This window comes from Seriola dumerili, unplaced genomic scaffold (assembly GCF_002260705.1).
Source record: "Seriola dumerili isolate Sdu_G_001 unplaced genomic scaffold, Sdu_1.0 BDQW01000468.1, whole genome shotgun sequence".
NCBI classification, from domain to species: Eukaryota; Metazoa; Chordata; class Actinopteri; order Carangiformes; family Carangidae; genus Seriola; species Seriola dumerili.
This window is the reverse complement of record NW_019174723.1, coordinates 1,283,774-1,304,031: the sequence shown is the minus strand read 5'-3', so window position 1 is coordinate 1,304,031 and position 20,258 is coordinate 1,283,774. Positions and strand designations below refer to the sequence as shown.

Sequence of the window (20,258 nt, the reverse complement as noted above, 5' to 3'; positions counted from 1 at the left end):
AAGTTAGCTAGTTAGTACTGCAGGTACCGTAACAGTATCGTGTTAAAAAAGAGGTCTAATCTTGTTGTCACAGTAAGAATTTCTGGCAGAATAGTCATTATGAAGCATTATCATCTTTGCAGAGCTGTTAGGTTAGGAACTGATGTACAGTGTTTTATGATTATCAGATCATGTGCATTCAAGGGAATGAAACAGTAGATCATCTTGCAAAAATGGATGAAAAGCAAATCAAGTGGAGTTGGTAATACCAATAAGAAGAGCAGAAAACCAGATTTTTAATTTGAAACTAAATCAGTGGCAAAGGTTAATGTATCAGATCCAGCCAGAAGTAGGCGTGGCAAAATAGGAAAGAAGAATGATTGGTAGAAATAGACTGGGACTTTGATGCCTGCTCTCAAATTGATACTGTGGATCATAAAATCTTTGTTTGACAGTTATTAAAAAACAAACTGAAACAAAAAGGGATTAAACACATGGACATATAGAAGCAATAAGAAACCTGAGTGTGCCAAACAAGTTGAGACAGGAGAAATGCTGCTGTGTTTATGCAGAAAACAGCTTCAAATAAACTGAATAAACTCAATTTATGAGGTAATGGACATAGTTACCCCTCCAAAAAGTGCTACTGCTGGGAAAGGAAGAAGACCAAAGTCAAGTTTGTATATGAAAAGGAGTTTTGTGTTACTATCATATGGCATATAAACCTGGTGATTACAATAAACACTGTTGGTAGATCCTGAATGACTTAAAATTAAGGCAAGAAATTGCATTATAAAAGTGCATTATAGGGAATGTAAATGGAAGGATCCAGTAACAGATAAAACAGATTCTGCAGCTGCAGTTCCTTGCCACAAAGTTGTACTATTCAAATTTCTTCAGTTGTACGCCATTTTGATGGCTTTAAACAATGTTCTACTCTGTAGTGACTCAGCCTCTGCTCTCCCTAGCCTTAAGTCAGGTGGATCCTGTGATCACCAGCACTTTCTATTTGAGTGGTAACATCACTGGGATCAGGAAAGTATGGAGAGACATTTATTCAATTCAAAACAGAGTAGATAGCGTGAGAAGCAGGGGAGGAAATAGAAAAGAGGAGGGAATAATGACTAGATTAAGAACAGGTCACAGTCTAAACAGCATTCTTCACATTATAGGGAAGCAAGTTATTTGTGAAAATTTCCATGAACCAGAAACTGTGGAACATGTGATTGTTAACTGCAAGAAATCTAAATCAGAGAGACGGGACTTGATGGAATAAATGAAGATTAGGACCAACAGGAGCAGGATTACACAGCAACTGGACAGGGGCCTAAGACGTCAAGGAGCCCCAAAAGCCCCAGGTTCACTCCATGCCATTTGGGTCTACATAATGCGACTAATAGGAAATTTGTTGGAAATTTGTACCACTTAAGTACAACATCAACTATAATGGGTCTTTCATCCTCAATTTTACTCTTTTTTGGCATTTTTAATAAAATAAAGAAGATGAATAACCAATTATCAAAATTGTTGCCAATTAACTGCTTATAACTCATAACTTATAAACTCAACACAAGGTGTAACTAAAATGACTGAAATAACTGATAACCTCTGATTTCCCAGGAATTGTTCTTTCCAGGAAATTTCCCAGGAATATCAGGTAATAATGTAATAATGAAATAATGACCTGTGAAACAAAGTGACACTGGCTCAGAATATCACCTGGTCAAACCAACTTTTCGAGAAAAGAAGTGTGTTTTAGAGTTACATGTTCCTAGTCTACTGATATGTTTTTTAACGCGTCCGGCATCGGGAGCGCGCACGTACAGACACGTAATGTGGTGTGTTTATGTCCAATCCGTGGAGTCAATGCTGCTGCTGTGACCTGCTGCTGTTTAGTTAACGAAATATTCTAGCTGGTTAAAACTCGTATCGGCGATAATATGAAACTATTTTGATACTACAGACATATGTGTCCTCGAGGTGAGCGCGCACAGAGTGACCTGGCAGAGGTCATCATGGATTAGCTGTAGCCGAGTGGGTTTCTGAGTGACAGCAAGAACTGGGACAAGGGACTGTGGTGCTACTAACGTTAGCTAGCAGCTAAAGCAACTTAGCCTATACGTTTTGAATCAGCTTTACTGCAGCGACAGGTATTATGCAAATTTCTGACAAGTCCTTCTGTGTGTGTCGCTTCATGTCTTGTCTTCCTCTGGCCATCAGCTCACTTTATATGGCTGTGTTTTCTTAGTTGTTGTTGTGTAGCGTTGGCGTTAGCCCTCAGCTGTCGTTGGCTGCGGCTAGCTAATGTGTAGCTATAGTTATTGCCTCCCAGTGGTGGAAAAAGTATTCAAATCTTTTAACGGTAAGTCGCTTGAGCAATACTAACGTTACAATGCAAAAATGCTGCCTTAAAAGTAATAGTCCTACACTCAAAATGTTACCGAGGAAATACTGAAGTATCAGCACTGGAGGAGAGACCGTTTCAGTCTGTTACATTATGGATTTACTTGCAAAAAGGTATTTTCATATTGTGAGAGATGTAACTGCTGCTATAATGTGGTGTATTTTCAAATTAAAGCAAAACATTTTTATCTGTTTATCAAATGTTTGGCATGGGAAATCTTAATCTGCTATCTATAGTATAGTCTAGTATAGAATATGATATTGTCCTCTGAAATGCAGTGGAAATCTCTTAAATTTAACATACTGAAGTTCCAATAACTCAGAAATGAAATATATATATGCAAAAACACCAAACATTTAATGGGTCTGTCTTCTCCAGTCTGAGGATTTGCCTTTTAAACAGATTATATTTGAGTTTTGGACTATTGGTCAAACACATAAAGTTATTTTAAGTTTTATTCACCTCAGACTCATTTTTCACTATTTTATTATGTTTTACAGACCAAACTATTTGATTAATGATTGGCAGATTCATTTATAATGAAAAAAGTTATTGGTTGCAGCCCTAATATTCTGCTACTTTCCATCTTTGTTTTTCAAGTTTTATACATTAAGTTACATACAGTAAATGTGCTGTTTGTGTCATTGTGCAACACAAGTCATCTGTTGAATTCTTTTACACATACACACCCATCTTGTTGCTCGCATACAAAACATACACAGTCACTCTCTCACCAAATGACAATACCTACAGTAAGTGTGTAACCATGCTGATAAGTGGAGGTTTTTTATACTCACTGTGTCCCTGAAGGTGATTCTCAACAGTGGTTGTTTGTTTATTTTAGATTCCTTGAGCAGTTTGAGATCCTTGAGAGATTCTCAAGGCAGCATGGCTCCCAAAGACATCATGACCAATTCCCATGCCAAATCCATCCTCAATGCAATGAACTCACTTCGCAAGAGCAACACACTCTGTGATATCACTCTGAGGGTGGAGAACACAGATTTTCCAGCTCACCGGATTGTCTTGGCAGCCTGCAGTGATTACTTTTGTGCCATGTTTACCAGCGAGGTAACACTAAAAATCTTTATTGTTGAGTTCTCAATATTAACAGTCAAATATATCAAATTCTTTGCCTCTGCTGTACAAAGCATGTCACACATAGCAAAGAGAATAATTTTTCCATTCTCTGTCAATGTCTGAGTATGAAATCTGTTTTTTCTCAATCTGTGTTTTTTTTTCATCTCCCTTTTTGGCTTTCCTCTGAGTCTCTACGCCAGCGTTAGACTTAGACTAAATACTTGATGCTCTTAAGTAAACCCTTAATAGTATGTTTCTTGTCATTACACCCGATGGTCTTTGTTGTTGTGGCTCTGCAGCTTGCAGAAAAGGGGAAATCTTTCGTCGACATTCAGGGGCTCAATGCGTCGACTATGGAGATCCTGTTGGACTTTGTCTACACGGAGACAGTGCTAGTGACAGTGGAAAATGTACAAGAACTGCTCCCAGCAGCATGCCTGCTGCAGCTTAAAGGTAGGTGTAGGACTGCCTGCTGCTGATATCGCAGTGAGAACAGCGACAGGGTATTTGCAGGTCTTGAAAAGTCTTTCTCGAAGCATTTACAAAAGTCCAAAATTTTTCCTCTTTTCTGTCGTTGGCAGTAATGTTGGTTATAAAATGTTATCTGATCACAGGTTGTTGAAACCTAACACACCTCTTGTAAACTAAAAGTGTGATTGTTGGACATGTGGCTTTGGATTGTGCCGCAGGAAGCTGTTCAGTTCTTTTTCTTTTGTAGTATTTCAGTCAGCGTCAGACCTGTAGCAAGCACTGTCATCACTGATAGCTAAATTAGCTACTGAAGGAAACTCACAAATCATGTTTTTGATTTTAGCAAAAACTTGAATGAATGAATTTTTTTTTCTAAATTGTGTACGTCATCCATCGATTTTCTGCTTTTTATATGAGTCCATAATTTTTTATAATTTAATTATATCATTACGAGTTATTGTTAGGGGCTGCTGGGAAGTACTGACAGAAATGTGATGCTATAATAAATAATTCTCTCACCATCACTGGTTTTCCATCATACAGTCATACTTTGGCCAGTATGATCATGAAACAGGTATTAAATGTCATTCTATGTGGTAATAAAAAGGTCTTAGCTTTAAAGTAGCTATTTGCTACATAGCCAGTGTTAGCATTAACAGCTGTTTAATTACAAGTCTAGAAGAAACATTGTGAGTTCAGCATCAAACTTCATTCCTTTACTCACCAAGAGCAGTTTCCAGTGGTGGAAAGTAACACAGATGTTAACTTTTGTCACTATCATGCCTTTTCTTCTACTGAAGTTAGCGCTCTAACCAGCTAATCCTGGTCCGTCTCATCCCTTTCCGATAGCAACTCACTGCAGCCATGTTCGGCCGCAGGAAAAACTCACAAATAGCCCCTTTAATTTTAATGTGGTGAACCCACCCTGCAGAGACCCTGAGGCATGGTGTGGCCCTATATTTTTAAATGAAGTAGCCTAGGCATTTCCAAATTAAGAGACGATGAGTGATCTAAAAGAATTTTTTTTGTTTTAGAGTTTGGCTGGATTTCAATGATTCGTGTGTATATACAAATATATACAAATGTATATTTGTTTTCCTCAGGGGTGAAAAGAGCATGTTGTGATTTTTTGGAGAGTCAGCTTGATCCCTCCAACTGTCTGGGTATTCGTGACTTTGCCGAAACTCACAATTGCCTTGACCTGATGCAGGCCGCCGAGCTTTTTTCCCAAAAGCATTTCTCCGAGGTGGTACAGCATGAGGAGTTCATGCTGCTCAGCCAGACTGAAGTGGAAAAGCTTATAAAATGTGATGAAATCCAGGTAGGAAAAATGAGCTTTTCTACTTTTTGGTGTCTTAAAGTACTGTGGACTAAATTTGTTATTTGAAAAACCTGAAATTGATCTGTAACAACATATTTGCTCTCCAATACATCTGTGTATACAGTATACCTGCCATAACTGTAATGGTTAGTTTTTGGTGTGAAGATGCCTGAAAAATGTCGTGATTTAAATAGTGTGAATTGAGCTCGACCTTCACAGCTTTCATATTGTCTTTCAAACACTGAGAGTGCGAAAAGAAGAGAAAATCAAGTACCAACCTGCTGTAATCTCAGTCAGTGTGCCCCCCCTCCAATTCCACTCAGGTTTGCAGATTGGGCTGACAATGAAATTGCAGAGAAGAAAACCTGATTTAAGTTTACCTTTGTGCTCAGGAAATTCCTGACCCAAACCACATGCTGTGCTTTGTGAAAACACAGTTATTATCACACGATGATTTATAGATCATCAATTCTCTCAAATGCTTCTTCCTGTCATTTTTGTTGTTTTTAAAATAAAACTAGACCATACATGTAAATCACAGTCACGCATCATTTGCCCTCAGTAGAACTGTTCTCTCTGTGTTGTATCGCATGTAAAGATTTTAGGGTGAGAATTTATGGCTTGTTTTAGCTTTAGCAGACCGCATTGCCTTACTGTTACACATTGTGTCTCTGAACTACTAATAATAGATTAATATGCAGCTTAATAGCTTAGATACAGTGGTTGCATCATAATGAATAATGTGCAACATTGTTCACTTGAGCCGTCAGTTAATTGTTTAATTATCATGTTGATTTATGTAATTAATGCAGCTGTAATTCTTCCTACTGTATTGGCTGTCTATATGCAGGTGGACTCAGAGGAGCCGGTATTTGAAGCCGTGTTAAACTGGGTCAAACACAACCGAAAAGAGCGAGAGCCCTACCTGCCTGACATGCTTGAGTTTGTTCGAATGCCGCTGCTGACCCCACGCTACATTACAGATGTCATTGATGCCGAGGTGAGCCAGGTGACACGCAGCAGGTTGTAGTGTAATTATACACCAAGCTTGCAATGAATGAATACGCGTTGACGTATTTATTCGAGTTACCGTCATAATTACGCACGTTTTTACACGTTTTAGCCGCTCATTCGGTGTAGCCTGCCATGTCGAGACCTTGTTGATGAGGCCAAGAAATTCCACTTAAGACCGGAGCTGAGGAGTGAAATGCAGGGCCCACGCACACAAGCCAGATTAGGTAGGAATCCTGTTTTCAATTGCAAGCTAGCTATATGCGTGTTCTTTTGTATATTATCTTTGTAATCCACACTGACAGCAAAATGATTTATGGGTCTTTTCAGGTGCCAAAGAAGTCCTGTTGGTTATAGGTGGATTTGGCAGCCAACAATCACCAATAGACATAGTTGAGAAATATGATCCAAAAACGCAAGAATGGAGCTTCCTTCCTGTAAGTACTGAATACACGAGAGAGAGCCTTGTGATTTTTATTATCTCAGTGGATTTGGCTAATACAGACAGGTGTGTCTTGAACAGAACATTGCACGGAAAAGGCGTTACGTCGCCACGGTCTCTCTCCACGATCGAGTTTATGTGATCGGAGGCTACGACGGTCGATCGAGGCTCAGCTCCGTGGAGTGCCTGGACTACACAGCGGACGAGGACGGCGTTTGGTACACCGTCGCCACCATGAATGTGCGTCGTGGCCTCGCAGGGGCCACAACACTCGGAGGTGAGGGAGTTATAGTTACCTTCACAGGTTTTGCCTCTCTGTGAAATCCAGTGTGAAGGTTTTCTTTCTCTCTCAGCAAAGTATGCAATAACAATACAGCCGTGCTTCTCCATTTTTGTTCCATCTCATTTGGCTCTTTGCAGACATGATCTATGTTGCTGGAGGTTTCGATGGCAGCCGGCGTCACACCAGCATGGAGCGATATGACCCAAACATTGACCAGTGGAGCATGCTGGGAGATATGCAGACAGCAAGAGAAGGAGCTGGTCTGGTAGTGGCCAGTGGACTTATATACTGTCTAGGTATGGAGAAAATATCTTGCCATATCAGGACTGCAACAAACCATTATTTTTTTATCAGTTAATCTGATGATTATTTCCAAACTAATCGAAGAATCATTTTGTTTATAAAATGTTAGAAAACTGGAAAAATTGACATTTTAATTTCCCTGAGCCTGAGGCGGTGTAGTGAGGTGGACCATCAACCCAAAGACATTCAGTTCACCATCATACACATAAATAAATTAAAAAAAACAGTAGATCCAAATACATTTGAAAACCTGGAGCCAACAAATGTTTGATATTTTGCATGAAAATGATCCTTTATCAACATGCAGCTCAAATATAAGACCGCTCTGATTATAAGACCTCATGCCAATTTTTTCATTTGACTTTTTGACTTTTTGAAGATATGACACTTTCACTTCAATCCCTGTTTCCCTGAGATACTGTGGCACCTAAAGCCACGAACAACCTGTTCAGACGCTGCTGTCTTTCTTTATCACACAAAAATATAGTTTATTTGGAATAAAACAATTTTAAGCACAAAGAAATAAGTTGGTTGCCAGCGATTCACACAAACACCATCTAGCAATATATGTATTGGATTAAAGGAGCATGAGAACACAACAACCATATGCAGAGGCTCACAACCTATATACAGTGCACTCAGTATTGCTGACAAGGTGCTGGCTCAGAGCAACATGAGGTGAGCGCTAAGAGAAACAAGTAATTAAAAAAAGGAAAACGAAAAGAACACAGAGGCAGTGGCTCAGCAGTTACAAACAAAACAAAACAACATAATTAACCTGATTTAATTATTTGTCACAACAGCAACAAACCCAAAAGTAAAACATACTCTACAGCCCACCAGCGATACAGCAGATCCCAGAAATGCTCAAGGGGCTGTACAACAAGAACAGGTAACGTTTGATTCACATAAATTAGATTCAGAGTGAAACTACACTCAATGAAAGCATGCACCTCGTAAAAGAGGTCCATTAGCACCGACCACAAGACATCAAGGCAAGCCGCCTCTGAGACACTGGAGTCTCCTACAAACAGATTTATTCATTTAATTTCCCTCCCAGTTTGAAAGGGGTAAAGTGAAAATAGTTTACCAAAATAGTTTCCTCACAGCACAGCAGGAACATCAGCGTACACCGTCAGCTCGCTTCAGGTAGCTCCTCTCAGCACGCCAGACAACAGACAGTGTGTTCAGCTCACTACACGCTGTGCACCAACTTTGCATGGAGTAGAGTAATCCCCTTATGACAGGCGCCCCTTGTTGTCCAATGTCAATGCATTGAATTACAGGTCCTGACCATTTAACCCCAAACATCAGATCCACCTGGCTACATTACTATTAAACCATGAAGAAGAGAGTCGTCATCCTCGAGGAAGCTGGACCTAGAGAATGTTTGGCATGTGTGCTTGAGAAACAACTTAAACTAATAATCGATAATTAAAATTGGTCAATCGTATCCCTAATATCTCCTCATAGGTGGATACGATGGACTAAATATCCTGAATTCAGTGGAGCGGTATGACCCACACACAGGCCACTGGACAAGTGTTACACCCATGGCCACCAAACGGTCAGGTGGGTGAGATAACTGACACAGAAGAAGTCGAATATTACAGCGAACTGTGTGTGCGACTGTGTGAGACTTTTATTCTGTTTTCAGGGGCTGGTGTGGCTTTACTCAATGACCACATCTACGTAGTGGGAGGCTTTGATGGTGTTTCACACCTCGACTCTGTTGAGGTCTACAACATAAGAACAGACTATTGGACCACTGTAGCCAGTATGACAACTCCTCGATGTTACGTAGGAGCAACGGTTCTCCGAGGACGTCTCTACGCCATCGCCGGGTAAGAAAGAGTGTCCTGGTTTCTGTGGCAGCGGCTTTAAAGGATAGGTCTGATTTTTCTCAAGTTGGTCTTATTACAATACTCACATAGCACATTTATGTTGAGAGATTTTTAGGCCGCTGTCATTATTGCTCCTATTGTAGAGTGACTACCTGATAAGAACAAAATCCACAGTCCTGGTTCAGTGCAAACTTGCATCTGGAAGTTTAGCCAAAGTAAACATGAAGCTTCAGCAGTCTCTTTCTTAGCCAAATCAGATCGAGTTTGGTCCTGGTAATGCAACTATGCAGTGCAGCTCAGCTAGGAAACCATGTCCAAGGGAACACAAACAAGGAATTTTGTACTAATAAACTCTGTAACTTTGGATGCATTCCTTGATATGGCTGAGCCAGACTGCTAAATCTTCACATTAGCCTTCACTTAACTTCAGAGTGCATTCTCACACAAGGACTGTGGATTTTGTTCCTTACAGTGTAGTCCTTGCACAAGAGGATCTCCTCATAGCCTGTATGTATAAGAGGAATAGTATATAATAGTAAATCATTAATGTATATATGACATATATACATTGTAATGTGATACACATTTAAAAGCGTGTCCTTTTAAATGTTGGCATGATTGAACATAGATCTTCAGTAAGTTGATGCACAGTTGTCAGATTTTCAGTGGTTTCACCAAGTGAAATAGTCAGTGTAGACATATATACTGTAAGTTACCATGTAATGTGTGCATATCAGACCAACTTGCACTCATTTGAATGAGGCCAGTCCATAAAGCAGTCATCTGTAGACGTTGTCTGGGAAGATTTAGCGTTGGCCAGTCAGATACATGCATGCACAAATTTGTGGTAGATTACTGTGTAACATGGACGACATATTGCTACTGTTTACCTCATTACCTCACAATTTTTGTTAAAAAGATTGCTGATAACTTCCCAGAGTCTTCTCCAAATCCTGTTTCATAGTGTTATAAATTGTTTTGTGAAGTGTTAGGATAATGATAATCCTTCAAACTCATGGATCTGTTGCTTAAACTGGAATTCTTGGATCATGTTTCGATGCTTCACCAGAACCTGAATCAACACGCCCTCACCGACGCAGCCGTTTATATTATTTTTTTTTCTTTTCTTTTTTAAGGCAGGTGTGTTTTTGTTCTGTACAAATAATCATTAGCGTGCAGCATCAAGTTAATCAACAAGTAAATTTGCTAGAGGCCCTAGAGGATCAAATCAAGCATTTTTTCAGTGTTGATATTTAATAAGTACAGGGAAACAAAAATATAATTTTAGATAGCTAAAAGTAAAGTATGCAGATTATATAAATAATTTCCACTTTGTAAGCGAGGGTAAGAATTGTTTGAGCTTAACTCACTTAACTGTAGACTGTAAGTTTCCTCTAAACTTTTTCCAAAGCAGGTTTTTGATCTTTGAAAACATCTTTCCTGCCCCCTCAGTCAGCAGTTGGTTTGTGTTCACTTCTGTATGAAATACTTGAAACTTGAAGTAGGTTTAGGGATGTTAATTGTCGGGCATCAAATATAGATTCTGCGTATTTAAGTTGTTCAAGAGTTAAAAGAGCTACATAGATGATTTACACGTGTGTTCTAATGATCACTTGTAGGATGATGATGGTAAATCAGCAAAGTTTGTTCTTTTTCTCTCCTTATCAGGCAAGTTATCAAGTGTATCTGGGTAATTGGGTAATTTATTTGAGACATGGTGCTGGAAACTGCAGAGGAGCCACTGCAGTGTTTCTGTTAAATGTTTTCAGTCTGCTAGTTAAGTCAGGTACAAACGCACAGACAGTTGTAGTGTGCCACTTAAATAGTTTCAACAGAACATTTAAATGAACTTTTGATTGAGCTTGTGTTGAGCTGGTCCAACAGGCCGCTGCAGGCAAATCACAGTTTAGTAATGTGACCTTGCCCAACATTACAATGTTGAACATTGTTAATTGTTGTGATTCAAACTCTCAGTTCCTCTCTGCTTGTCTCATATCTCTCTCTAGATATGATGGGAACTCACTTCTCAGCAGTATTGAATGTTACGACCCGGTTATCGACTCCTGGGAAGTCGTTACTTCAATGGCGACGCAGCGCTGCGATGCGGGCGTCTGCGTTCTACGAGAAAAGTGATCTTTGTGAAGAGCAAGAGCCACAAGAGGAAAAGCAGGCAGAAGGACAGGCAGCTAGACTTTACAAAGATGTCAGTACATCAGAGCCACAAAGGGAGATGTTTGTTTGCCAGTATACAAATCGGTTCTCTCTCGAAAAAAGAAGTGCAGCAGTTTGGGCTGCCACCGCCACTGGATGGTTAACCCTTCGCCACTTGGACCGTGCAACAGAGATTCAGCTTCGCCGTGGTCGACTTCACCTCAAAAGAGGCCTCCGAGGAGCCCATCACCACTTGCATGACTCTCGTCGGTGGTACATGTTGCTGTCGTTACCTGTGAGATTATTTTTTCAGTTTGTCTTCAAAGTGCAATATATTTCTACTCATCATAAGAAAACATAAAAGGTTGGAGCACAGTTAGACTCCAAGTTGCTGCTATATGCCTTATGACTTTGGCCTATATTGAACAGTGAACATTCATGTTGCCTCCCATTTTACTGTGATGATGGTTACAGTACATTGGCTTATTATTGAGTTTACTCATTTGGCATTTGCAAGGTCATTAATGGGTCAATAATTCAACTGTTTTTGTAATTCTTCCTGTAAACAGTGCTTTTAGATTCTAATCACTTTATTACGAAAGGTTTAATACTTATTGTTGCTCTCAGAATATATATTTAGAGATGAATATTGTTTTAGAAAATGACTGAATTGTACCTGTCGACTTGATTATTTTGTCCCTCTATTTGGCAAAATTGAAAAATCACAAGTATGAGGTGCATGTGATTTGTTTTTGTTTGTTTTTTTCCCTCAGCTTATAAATTTGGACATGTCCATGTAGGACACAAAGTCTTAACATCACTGTTGCCTGGGAAGTGAATAAACACACTGAGAACTGGCACATTTTATCTGTGGTACATCTAAACACCTGTTGAGTGATGCAGCAAGACAAAATGCTGTATACACGCTTCACACGTCGTCAGCTGAGTCAGTGGCATCTGACGAACCAACCCTCCATGCGAAGCAGTTTGATGTCTCACGTTCACCAAACTGTACAGGTTAGATGCTTCCATTTTATCACTGCACAACTTAATGTTCCCAATTTAACATAAGGAAATGGTAAAAACTGAATGTCCGCATGCCACAAAATGACTGGTTTCACTATCCAACCTCCCAATATGTCTATTTTAATAAAGCTAAGCATTTTGTGATAGCTGCACTGGGTCTTTGATTACTATTTCCCGTTCAAATACTTTTTTTTAGCCATACTAGCCACTGAAAATATATGCTAACTGTGTTGGTGTGAAAATGATTGTTCTTTTTACTGCACTACATTTGTCTGACAGCTATAGTTACTGTATGTTTATTTTACACAAATAAATATATGATAGTTTATCAGACACTACAAAGTGTTTAAAGGGTATGGCAGTGATGTGATTTCCAAACTTTTTGTCTTGTGACCTCTCACAAAAAAACAGTGTCTAGCTTAGACCCACCGTCACATTTCAAATGCCTATTATTTGTTAGCAGCTCATCGAAGAAACATTTCCCATCAGAAGGTTTCAGTTAGACAACTGAAGCCCAAAAAGGTAAAATGATCCGATACTTTACAAAAAAGACAAAGATGAGAAAAAAGTTTGAAATAAGAATAGAAAATTGTGTAGCAAAACTTTGCTCAGAACTTTTCCCTCCCCCATTAACCATCTCGTGACCCCTCAGATTTATCTTGTGACCCTTTTGAGAGGTTTGGCCACTAGGTTGAGAACCACTGTATGAAACTGCATGAGCCTACATGAAGTAGTTAAAATCATCTCAACCAGCTACAATGGTAAAATGCTACTAATGAATTTATGCATAAGTATTAATAATCTGATAATGTGGTTAATAATAAGACACAGGTAACTTTTCTGCAGAACAAGTACTTTTACATTTTGCTGATAATACTTATGCTGTAATTTTACTTTAGTAAAGCTACTATTACTAATCCTACTTTAGTATGATTCCAAATACAAGACATAGGCCACTTTTAATGGAGCAGTTTAACATTGTTGTATTAACTAAAGGAACTTCTTCCTACTCTTGTTGCTGTAACAAAAGATAAGGTTTCAAAAACTGTGTGTATGGCTTTATAGAAGAGAGAATAGTTGTAAAATAAGAGAATAAAATAGAGTAATGCTGAACTGAGACAATGACAAGTCAATCTGCATGCCAGTAACAAAAGGCTAAGAAGTGACTAAAACAACATTTTTGAGGGAGATTTGTCTTCAAAAGTCATCATCCCTCCTACCCTCCCTCCTTCTATCTACACCCTCCTTAGTTTTCTAAAGCCTGAATAAGCACCGCCACCGTCACACAGACGCACAGGTGAGACTGTCTGCAGGTATAAAGAGCAGCTGGCAGCGGGCGGGACAGAGCAGGCTGTGTTGGTGGAGACACTTTACTCGTCCCGGGACACTGCGCAGGAATTACAGTGTGTCTGGAGCCTTGTTGACACGCAATAAAAGTACAGCATCCTACACCAGAACCAACTATTTATAACATCTGGAGCAACATGGTAAGAGAACAACAATTTATTAGAAATGGTGACCATTTATTTTGGGAAAGTTTGATATGTGTTTACCATAAATCACATTGTATATCTTAGTTTTTCTGAGATATGATTTTATAATCGACATTAAAGATGCTGCTGACTTTGTTAACATGCACATCTTTTGAATGCCTAAATAATGTCCTCATGGGCTAATACTCTTTGCTCTACTCTAGTTTTATGAGTTTATAATCACTGACAGACTGTTTATTGCAAGTGGAGCTCAAAGCTTCAGCCTCAGAATAAATCATATTCTGTTTCTGGCTCTGAACAGCTTGTAGTTGACTATATGAAAATTGTAAGTTTTTGGAAGTCTTCATATCCCAACCTTTAGCCTATCCATGTCTTACATATGTCACTCAACAGCAAAAAATCATCTTGGGGGATGTTCTCCCTCCAGGGGAAACAAAAGCTGAAATTCTCAACATGTTGAAACATGACTGCTGGAAGCACTTGGGAAATGCAACAGTAAATTGTTGAAATAAGCCTGTCCTATTTTTGACATTGTTTACACTTAGCAATTAGAAAAGCAGCGCACGAATGCAATGAACAGTCCAGTGTATCATCAGACATGTTTGTATTGCGCACTTAGCTGATGTGTATGGAAGCAAAAAGAGGCCACAATAATTAGAATTTTAGGCTTATAAACAACTAATTGTGAAATTTAATTACTACAATACAAATTAATTTATTGGAATAAAATGTTTTACTTTGAAAATCATCTGTTTGTATTTATGAGGTTTAAATTCCCTCCAGGTAGTTTCAACTGGAAATTCAAGTGTGCCAGGTTTTCAGTTGCTCATCTGAACCTCTTTTCCTTGGATCATAACTGATGGGCCATAACCCAACAGCACAGAGGTCTGACTGGTTTCTTTCTAAATCAACTTTTAATTTTTCATCTTGAATTTTAGTGTATGGATTTCCCCGGCCCAATCTAAGCCACTTGATTCATTGACCTGGTTTCATTTTTAGTACCAAATAATTTGATTTATTAGATTTAAGCAACTTGAATTTCATTTTTTGATTAATGGACACTTGAATTTTCTATCTACCAAACAAAAAAAAAATATTTGAAACTGCACATCATAAAGATACTGGACAAAGATGATAATTCAAACTACTGGAATTCACAGATGGTTTTCAAGGTAAAGCATTTTAATACTTTAAATTCAGTTGTAATTTGTCTTATGGGCTTATTCAATTTAAAGTGAAATGTATTCACTTGCTTTATATCTGCACACTCATGACCTTTATCTTAAAGAGGTGCAATTCTACACTGGCGGAGTAGTTTATTAAATTAAATAGTATTTAAATTAATGCTTAAATTTCACAATTAGGTATTCAGTCGCTTCTCAGATTCAAATTCTTATCGCCTTTCTTTGCTTCCATACATGTGCATGTTTATCTGGAATAACATCCCAGATATATACATCCACAACCATTATTTTGAAAAGCAGTTTTAAATTATAGATGTAATTTTGAGTAAGTGGTTATTATTCATGGTTTGCAGAACTGATATTGTAAAGAAGCCCCTTGGTTCATTACTGTGAGTCTTTGTGCCTTTGGTGTTTGTGACAGGCACCTTAACTTCTCTCTATATTGTTTTTTTGTGTACAGAGAGAGTGCATCTCTATCCATGTGGGCCAGGCAGGTGTCCAGACAGGAAACGCCTGCTGGGAGCTCTTCTGCCTTGAGCACGGCGTCGGTCCTGATGGCGTCTTCCTGGACGGTCCTGCAGAACCAAACTCACGAGAAGATCCGTTCAACACTTTCTTCAATACTGGGAGCTCCGGGCGTCATGTTCCACGGGCCATATATGTAGACCTGGAGCCCACAGTGGTTGGTGAGCAGTCCTGTATATGTTTATTTTTACTCTCCTTATCTTTGTTTTTTTAATACTGTTCCTATCATCCTATTATATGTAGTTGTATGCGTCCAGTGTGAGTACACCTCCATCCTCATGGGTCCTGCAGGTAACTGCTGATGGGAACACTGGTATCCAGGCAACAAGTGCAGTGGTGGCTCTTTTACCTTTCATTCGATCCTGGCTAACATTTACAGAGGTGTATTGTATGAATAGCAACTTGCAAGAATCGATTTTAGCCAGATAAAAACCTTTTTCAATATGCCCCTTCAATTTCTGCTTAGTGTAAAAAAGATATAAAGCTTTATACTTTATGCACACATTTAAACATTTATTTATTTTCAATTTTTTCTAAGCAACACATTCCTTTTGTGGTTTTTTATCATTATTTATAATTGTACTTTTGACTTATCTAATAACCTCTCACTACATTTTGGCAGTTTCAGGGCTCCATATCATATCACACATACAGCGAATTATTCAAATTCAACACCTGATTTTTATGCCTTAACACTTCCACTACATGTAAAATTCCACATATTGTGTGCATCATTTTACACACAATTCCCTATAAGTCAGTCTGGTTTTCAGTTGGTATTTCTGGGAAATGGAAAATAATAGTTGATAGGGTTGGACATGTCTGTTTTAGTGCAAAACCTCCACATTCGGAGCTGACCTGGTCTGTTAAGTTAAACCAAGTTGCAGTTGATCTGTAACGACCCCTCTGAATAAAATCTTTCATTTTAGATGAAGTGAGGGTTGGAAAGTACAAAGAGCTCTTCCACCCTGAGCAGCTGATCTCTGGAAAGGAGGACGCAGCCAACAACTACGCTCGTGGCCATTACACTGTCGGGAAAGAAATCATTGATGGAGTCATGGAGCGCGTCCGTAAAATGGTCTGTTGTAACATGAAACTACTGTTAATGTTTTTCAAACGAATAAGTTCCTCTATGGTTTTTAATATGAATAACCATTATTGTACAACTTCCAGAAAGAGCTATGAAGACAAAGAGCGTTGTTGCATTTATGACATTTTTCCTGCTATGTATTTCTTTGCTTTTACATATAATATAATAGTGTTAATAATGTTACTCATACAAAGAAATCACTGGTTTATTGCATGAGCCTAAACCGCATAGATCAGCTAACACATTAACTTTCTGCACTACATTTGTAATAAAGGAATAGTTTAACATGCACTTATTCCTTTTATCCATATATTATTTAATTTATTTCATCCTTACAGGAAATGACTGCAACCAGCCAAGAAATAGTCCAACACATAAGCCCCCATAGAGCCACAAATTGTTGTTATTATGTTTGAGTTTTGGAAGGGATTAAATAAACAAGATACAACATGTTAATGAGTGAGCTTTAGAGGTGTGGGTGGCCAGCTGTTGCATCCTGTTTCCAGTCTTAATGCTAAGATCAGCAAGCTAACATTCTCCTAACTGTAGCTTCATATTTCCGCAGACAGACGTGAGAATGACATGAGAGTGGTATCAAGTCTCATCTAACTCTCAGCAAGAAAGTGAAAAAGAATATTTCCTAAAATGTTGAACAATTCCTTTAATTTCGTAATAGTCAAATGTTTTCATTAAATCTAACAGCTAAAACAACTTTCTTCCATAAAATACTCCTACCAACAACACCGAACAACATCTGTTCACATCTGTTTTTATGTTTGTTGAATTTCCTCATTTGAATTTCCTCACTCAAACCCTTCATTTGCTGTGGATGTTTAAGTCACTTTAACTTTGTGGTTAATGTTCACAAACACGAGCTCATAATTCTCTGTATCTCTTCTACATTGTTGTTTACTACATTGTTGATAAAATAATCAATTACAGCTGTCTGTGAATGTTCTCATTCGTCCAGGTCATAGTTATCTCTCTCTCAAATTGAATCGAAGGCAACTGGACTTGTATTTGTCTGTGGAAGACGTTTCGCCTCTTATCCAAGCGGCTTCATCAAATGATTGATGATGATTTGATGAAGCCGCTTGGATAAGAGGCGAAACGTCTTCCACAGACAAATACAAGTCCAGTTGCCTTCGATTCAATTTGAGAGAGAGATAATCAATTACAGCCACTTTCAGTCAGTTTTCCTGTCCTTCTGTCCCTCTCATCAGACGGACCAGTGCTCAGGCCTGCAGGGGTTCCTCGTCTTTCACAGTTTTGGAGGTGGCACCGGCTCTGGCTTCACCTCTCTGCTGATGGAGCGTCTCTCTGTCGACTACGGCAAGAAATCCAAGTTGGAGTTTGCTGTCTACCCAGCTCCCCAGGTTTCCACAGCTGTGGTGGAGCCCTACAATGCCATCCTGACCACTCACACCACCTTAGAGCACTCTGACTGCGCTTTCATGGTGGACAACGAGGCCATCTATGACATATGTCACCGCAACATGGACATTGAGAGTCCCGGCTACATCAACCTCAACAGATTGATCGGTCAGATCGTTTCCTCCATCACTGCCTCCCTTCGTTTCGATGGTGCCCTGAATGTCGACCTGATGGAGTTCCAGACCAACCTGGTGCCATTCCCGCGTATCCACTTCCCTCTGGTTACTTACGCGCCCATCATCTCTGCTGAGAAGGCCTACCACGAGCAGCTGACTGTGTCAGAGATCACAAGCGCCTGCTTTGAGCCGACCAATCAGATGGTCAAGTGTGATCCTCGCCATGGCAAGTACATGGCGTGCTGCATGCTGTACCGAGGCGACGTCGTCCCTAAGGATGTAAACGCTGCCATTGCAAACATAAAAACCAGACGCTCCATTCAATTTGTTGACTGGTGCCCCACTGGTTTCAAGGTGAGTAACATTATGAGGGTGAGAAATGAAACTTGAGACACTTCCTCTCTCTGATCACTCTCTTTGTCTCAACAGGTGGGCATTAATTACCAGCCTCCAACTGCTGTTCCTGATGGAGACCTGGCTAAAGTCCAGAGGGCTGTGTGCATGCTGAGCAACACCACTGCCATTGCAGAGGCCTGGTCTCGCCTCGACCACAAGTTCGACCTCATGTATGCTAAGCGTGCGTTCGTCCACTGGTATGTGGGTGAAGGCATGGAGGAGGGAGAGTTTGCAGAGGCCAGAGAGGACCTGGCCTGTCTGGAAAAGGATTACGAGGAGCTGGGTCAAATGAGTCCCGACTCTGACGATGAGGGTCAAGAATACTGAGCTTTGTGAGGCTTTGAGCTGGGATGGCTGCACAGCAATGATTTTATCCTGTAATGAGTCAATATTTTAGTGTGTATCTTTTAAGCTAAGACTTAAACAAACTGATGGTCTTTCTTGCAGCCTTGGTTTTATAATGTCAGCTTTGGAAGAGGAAGACAAGCCACTCTAAGTGGTATTTGAATTGTGCTTTGAAATAAACTGTCTTTTCATATTCTGAAACAAATCCAGCTGCATGTCACTCCTCTCCCTCTCTTCATATTTCCTGTCTGCCTCACTGTATAGACCACTGAATAAAGTCAAACATGCCCAATTGCCTTAAGACGAACGTGCAAGCAAGCTAACAATAATAACCTTTTAATAAAATAATTAGGTAAAATGAAAACCTTCTGAAATACAGGCTTCACCCTTGTGTTTTGTTCGTATTTACTTCTCATTGTTCGGGGTCTGCATGATGACATGATAAATGGTTTCTGATCAATTACACCTCAATAACAGATTTCTAAGTAGACTTATTTGGGAGGGTTTGCGTAGTGTAAAATGTACTGTTAACAAGAATCATAAATATAGAGCATGCACTGTATTTTACAGCTGGGGTTTTGAGACCCTAAGCAAAAGTAATGCATCATTTTCTGTAGCTGACTTTTGAGACATTTCTTCAGTTCAAAACCAACGCATGTTCTCTGAGCTGTTAACCATGGCCCCAAACAGAGCATTACAGGATTAAATAATTAGTACCTTATCTCATTGATTAAATTAAATAAGTATGGACACACCCATCTTTTCCTGTCAAGATTACACACACATGCCAGGTGTTGATATGGTTAGGTTAAAAAAAAATCAAATTTTTTCACATAGATATATATTTATATAGATATTTTGGAGTCTGAAATTTGTGGTGTTGTTGAACTGTGCTGCATTGTACTATATTATTCTGTGAACCCAATTTGTTTCAATGAGGTTGGGCTAAAAAACTGAAAACACCTCTTTATATAATGCAACACAGTTCAACAGCACCACCAACTGCATCCTTAAAAATGACCATGGAGTTGAATCAACACCTCTCTGCATCAATATCAATAAAAACTGAACATTATAACCTTCATGAAGCTTTATTGCAGGACCGTTGTATCAAGCTGCATTAGTTTTAGTTAGGTGTGCATAAGAAACTGCTAGTACGTAGTAATCCCCCCTTTGGCGGATTTCACAGCTTGCAAATGCTCGTTGTAGCCAGCTCAGTCCCTCGTTTCTTGTTTAAGGTATTTTAACCCACCCGGAGCTTCAGCTTGTGTTTCTTGAAGTAGTTCATGGTGGATTTTGAGGTCTGCTTCGCATCATTGTCTTGATGTAAAGCCAGTATTTTTTCACTTTCACTGTCTTT

General features: G+C 39.3%; 2 protein-coding genes across 6 annotated transcripts; both read left to right on the top strand.

Annotated features, from left to right (window-relative positions):
- The first annotated feature begins 1,846 nt into the window (after positions 1-1,846).
- klhl12 (kelch like family member 12) lies at positions 1,847-12,461 on the top strand. 4 transcript variants are annotated; one of them, XR_002665660.1, is made up of 13 exons: positions 1,847-2,341; positions 3,228-3,454; positions 3,763-3,916; positions 5,038-5,255; positions 6,106-6,255; positions 6,379-6,493; positions 6,597-6,703; positions 6,790-6,985; positions 7,129-7,287; positions 8,768-8,866; positions 8,952-9,138; positions 11,145-11,584; positions 12,063-12,461. XR_002665660.1 is itself a non-coding variant. In XM_022763152.1 (12 exons), the coding sequence occupies exons 1-12, from the start codon at positions 1,947-1,949 to the stop codon at positions 11,269-11,271; spliced, it is 1,752 nt and encodes a 583-aa protein (XP_022618873.1). In that variant the 5' UTR covers positions 1,847-1,946; the 3' UTR covers positions 11,272-12,461. The 4 variants fall into 4 exon arrangements, 3 of the variants coding, with proteins under 3 accessions (XP_022618873.1, XP_022618875.1, XP_022618872.1); XM_022763152.1 differs by having other exon boundaries at positions 1,847-1,959; positions 11,145-12,461; XM_022763154.1 differs by having other exon boundaries at positions 1,847-2,129; positions 11,145-12,461.
- Positions 12,462-13,626: 1,165 nt separating this feature from the next.
- Positions 13,627-19,417, top strand: LOC111234930 (tubulin alpha-8 chain-like). 2 transcript variants are annotated; one of them, XM_022763155.1, is made up of 5 exons: positions 13,627-13,802; positions 15,453-15,678; positions 16,447-16,595; positions 17,831-18,511; positions 18,587-19,417. In XM_022763155.1, exons 1-5 carry the CDS (start codon positions 13,800-13,802, stop codon positions 18,878-18,880), a joined length of 1,353 nt encoding a protein of 450 aa, XP_022618876.1. In that variant the 5' UTR covers positions 13,627-13,799; the 3' UTR covers positions 18,881-19,417. The 2 variants fall into 2 exon arrangements, with proteins under 2 accessions (XP_022618876.1, XP_022618877.1); XM_022763156.1 differs by lacking the exons at positions 13,627-13,802; positions 15,453-15,678 and adding an exon at positions 15,758-15,808.
- The last annotated feature ends 841 nt before the right edge of the window (positions 19,418-20,258 follow it).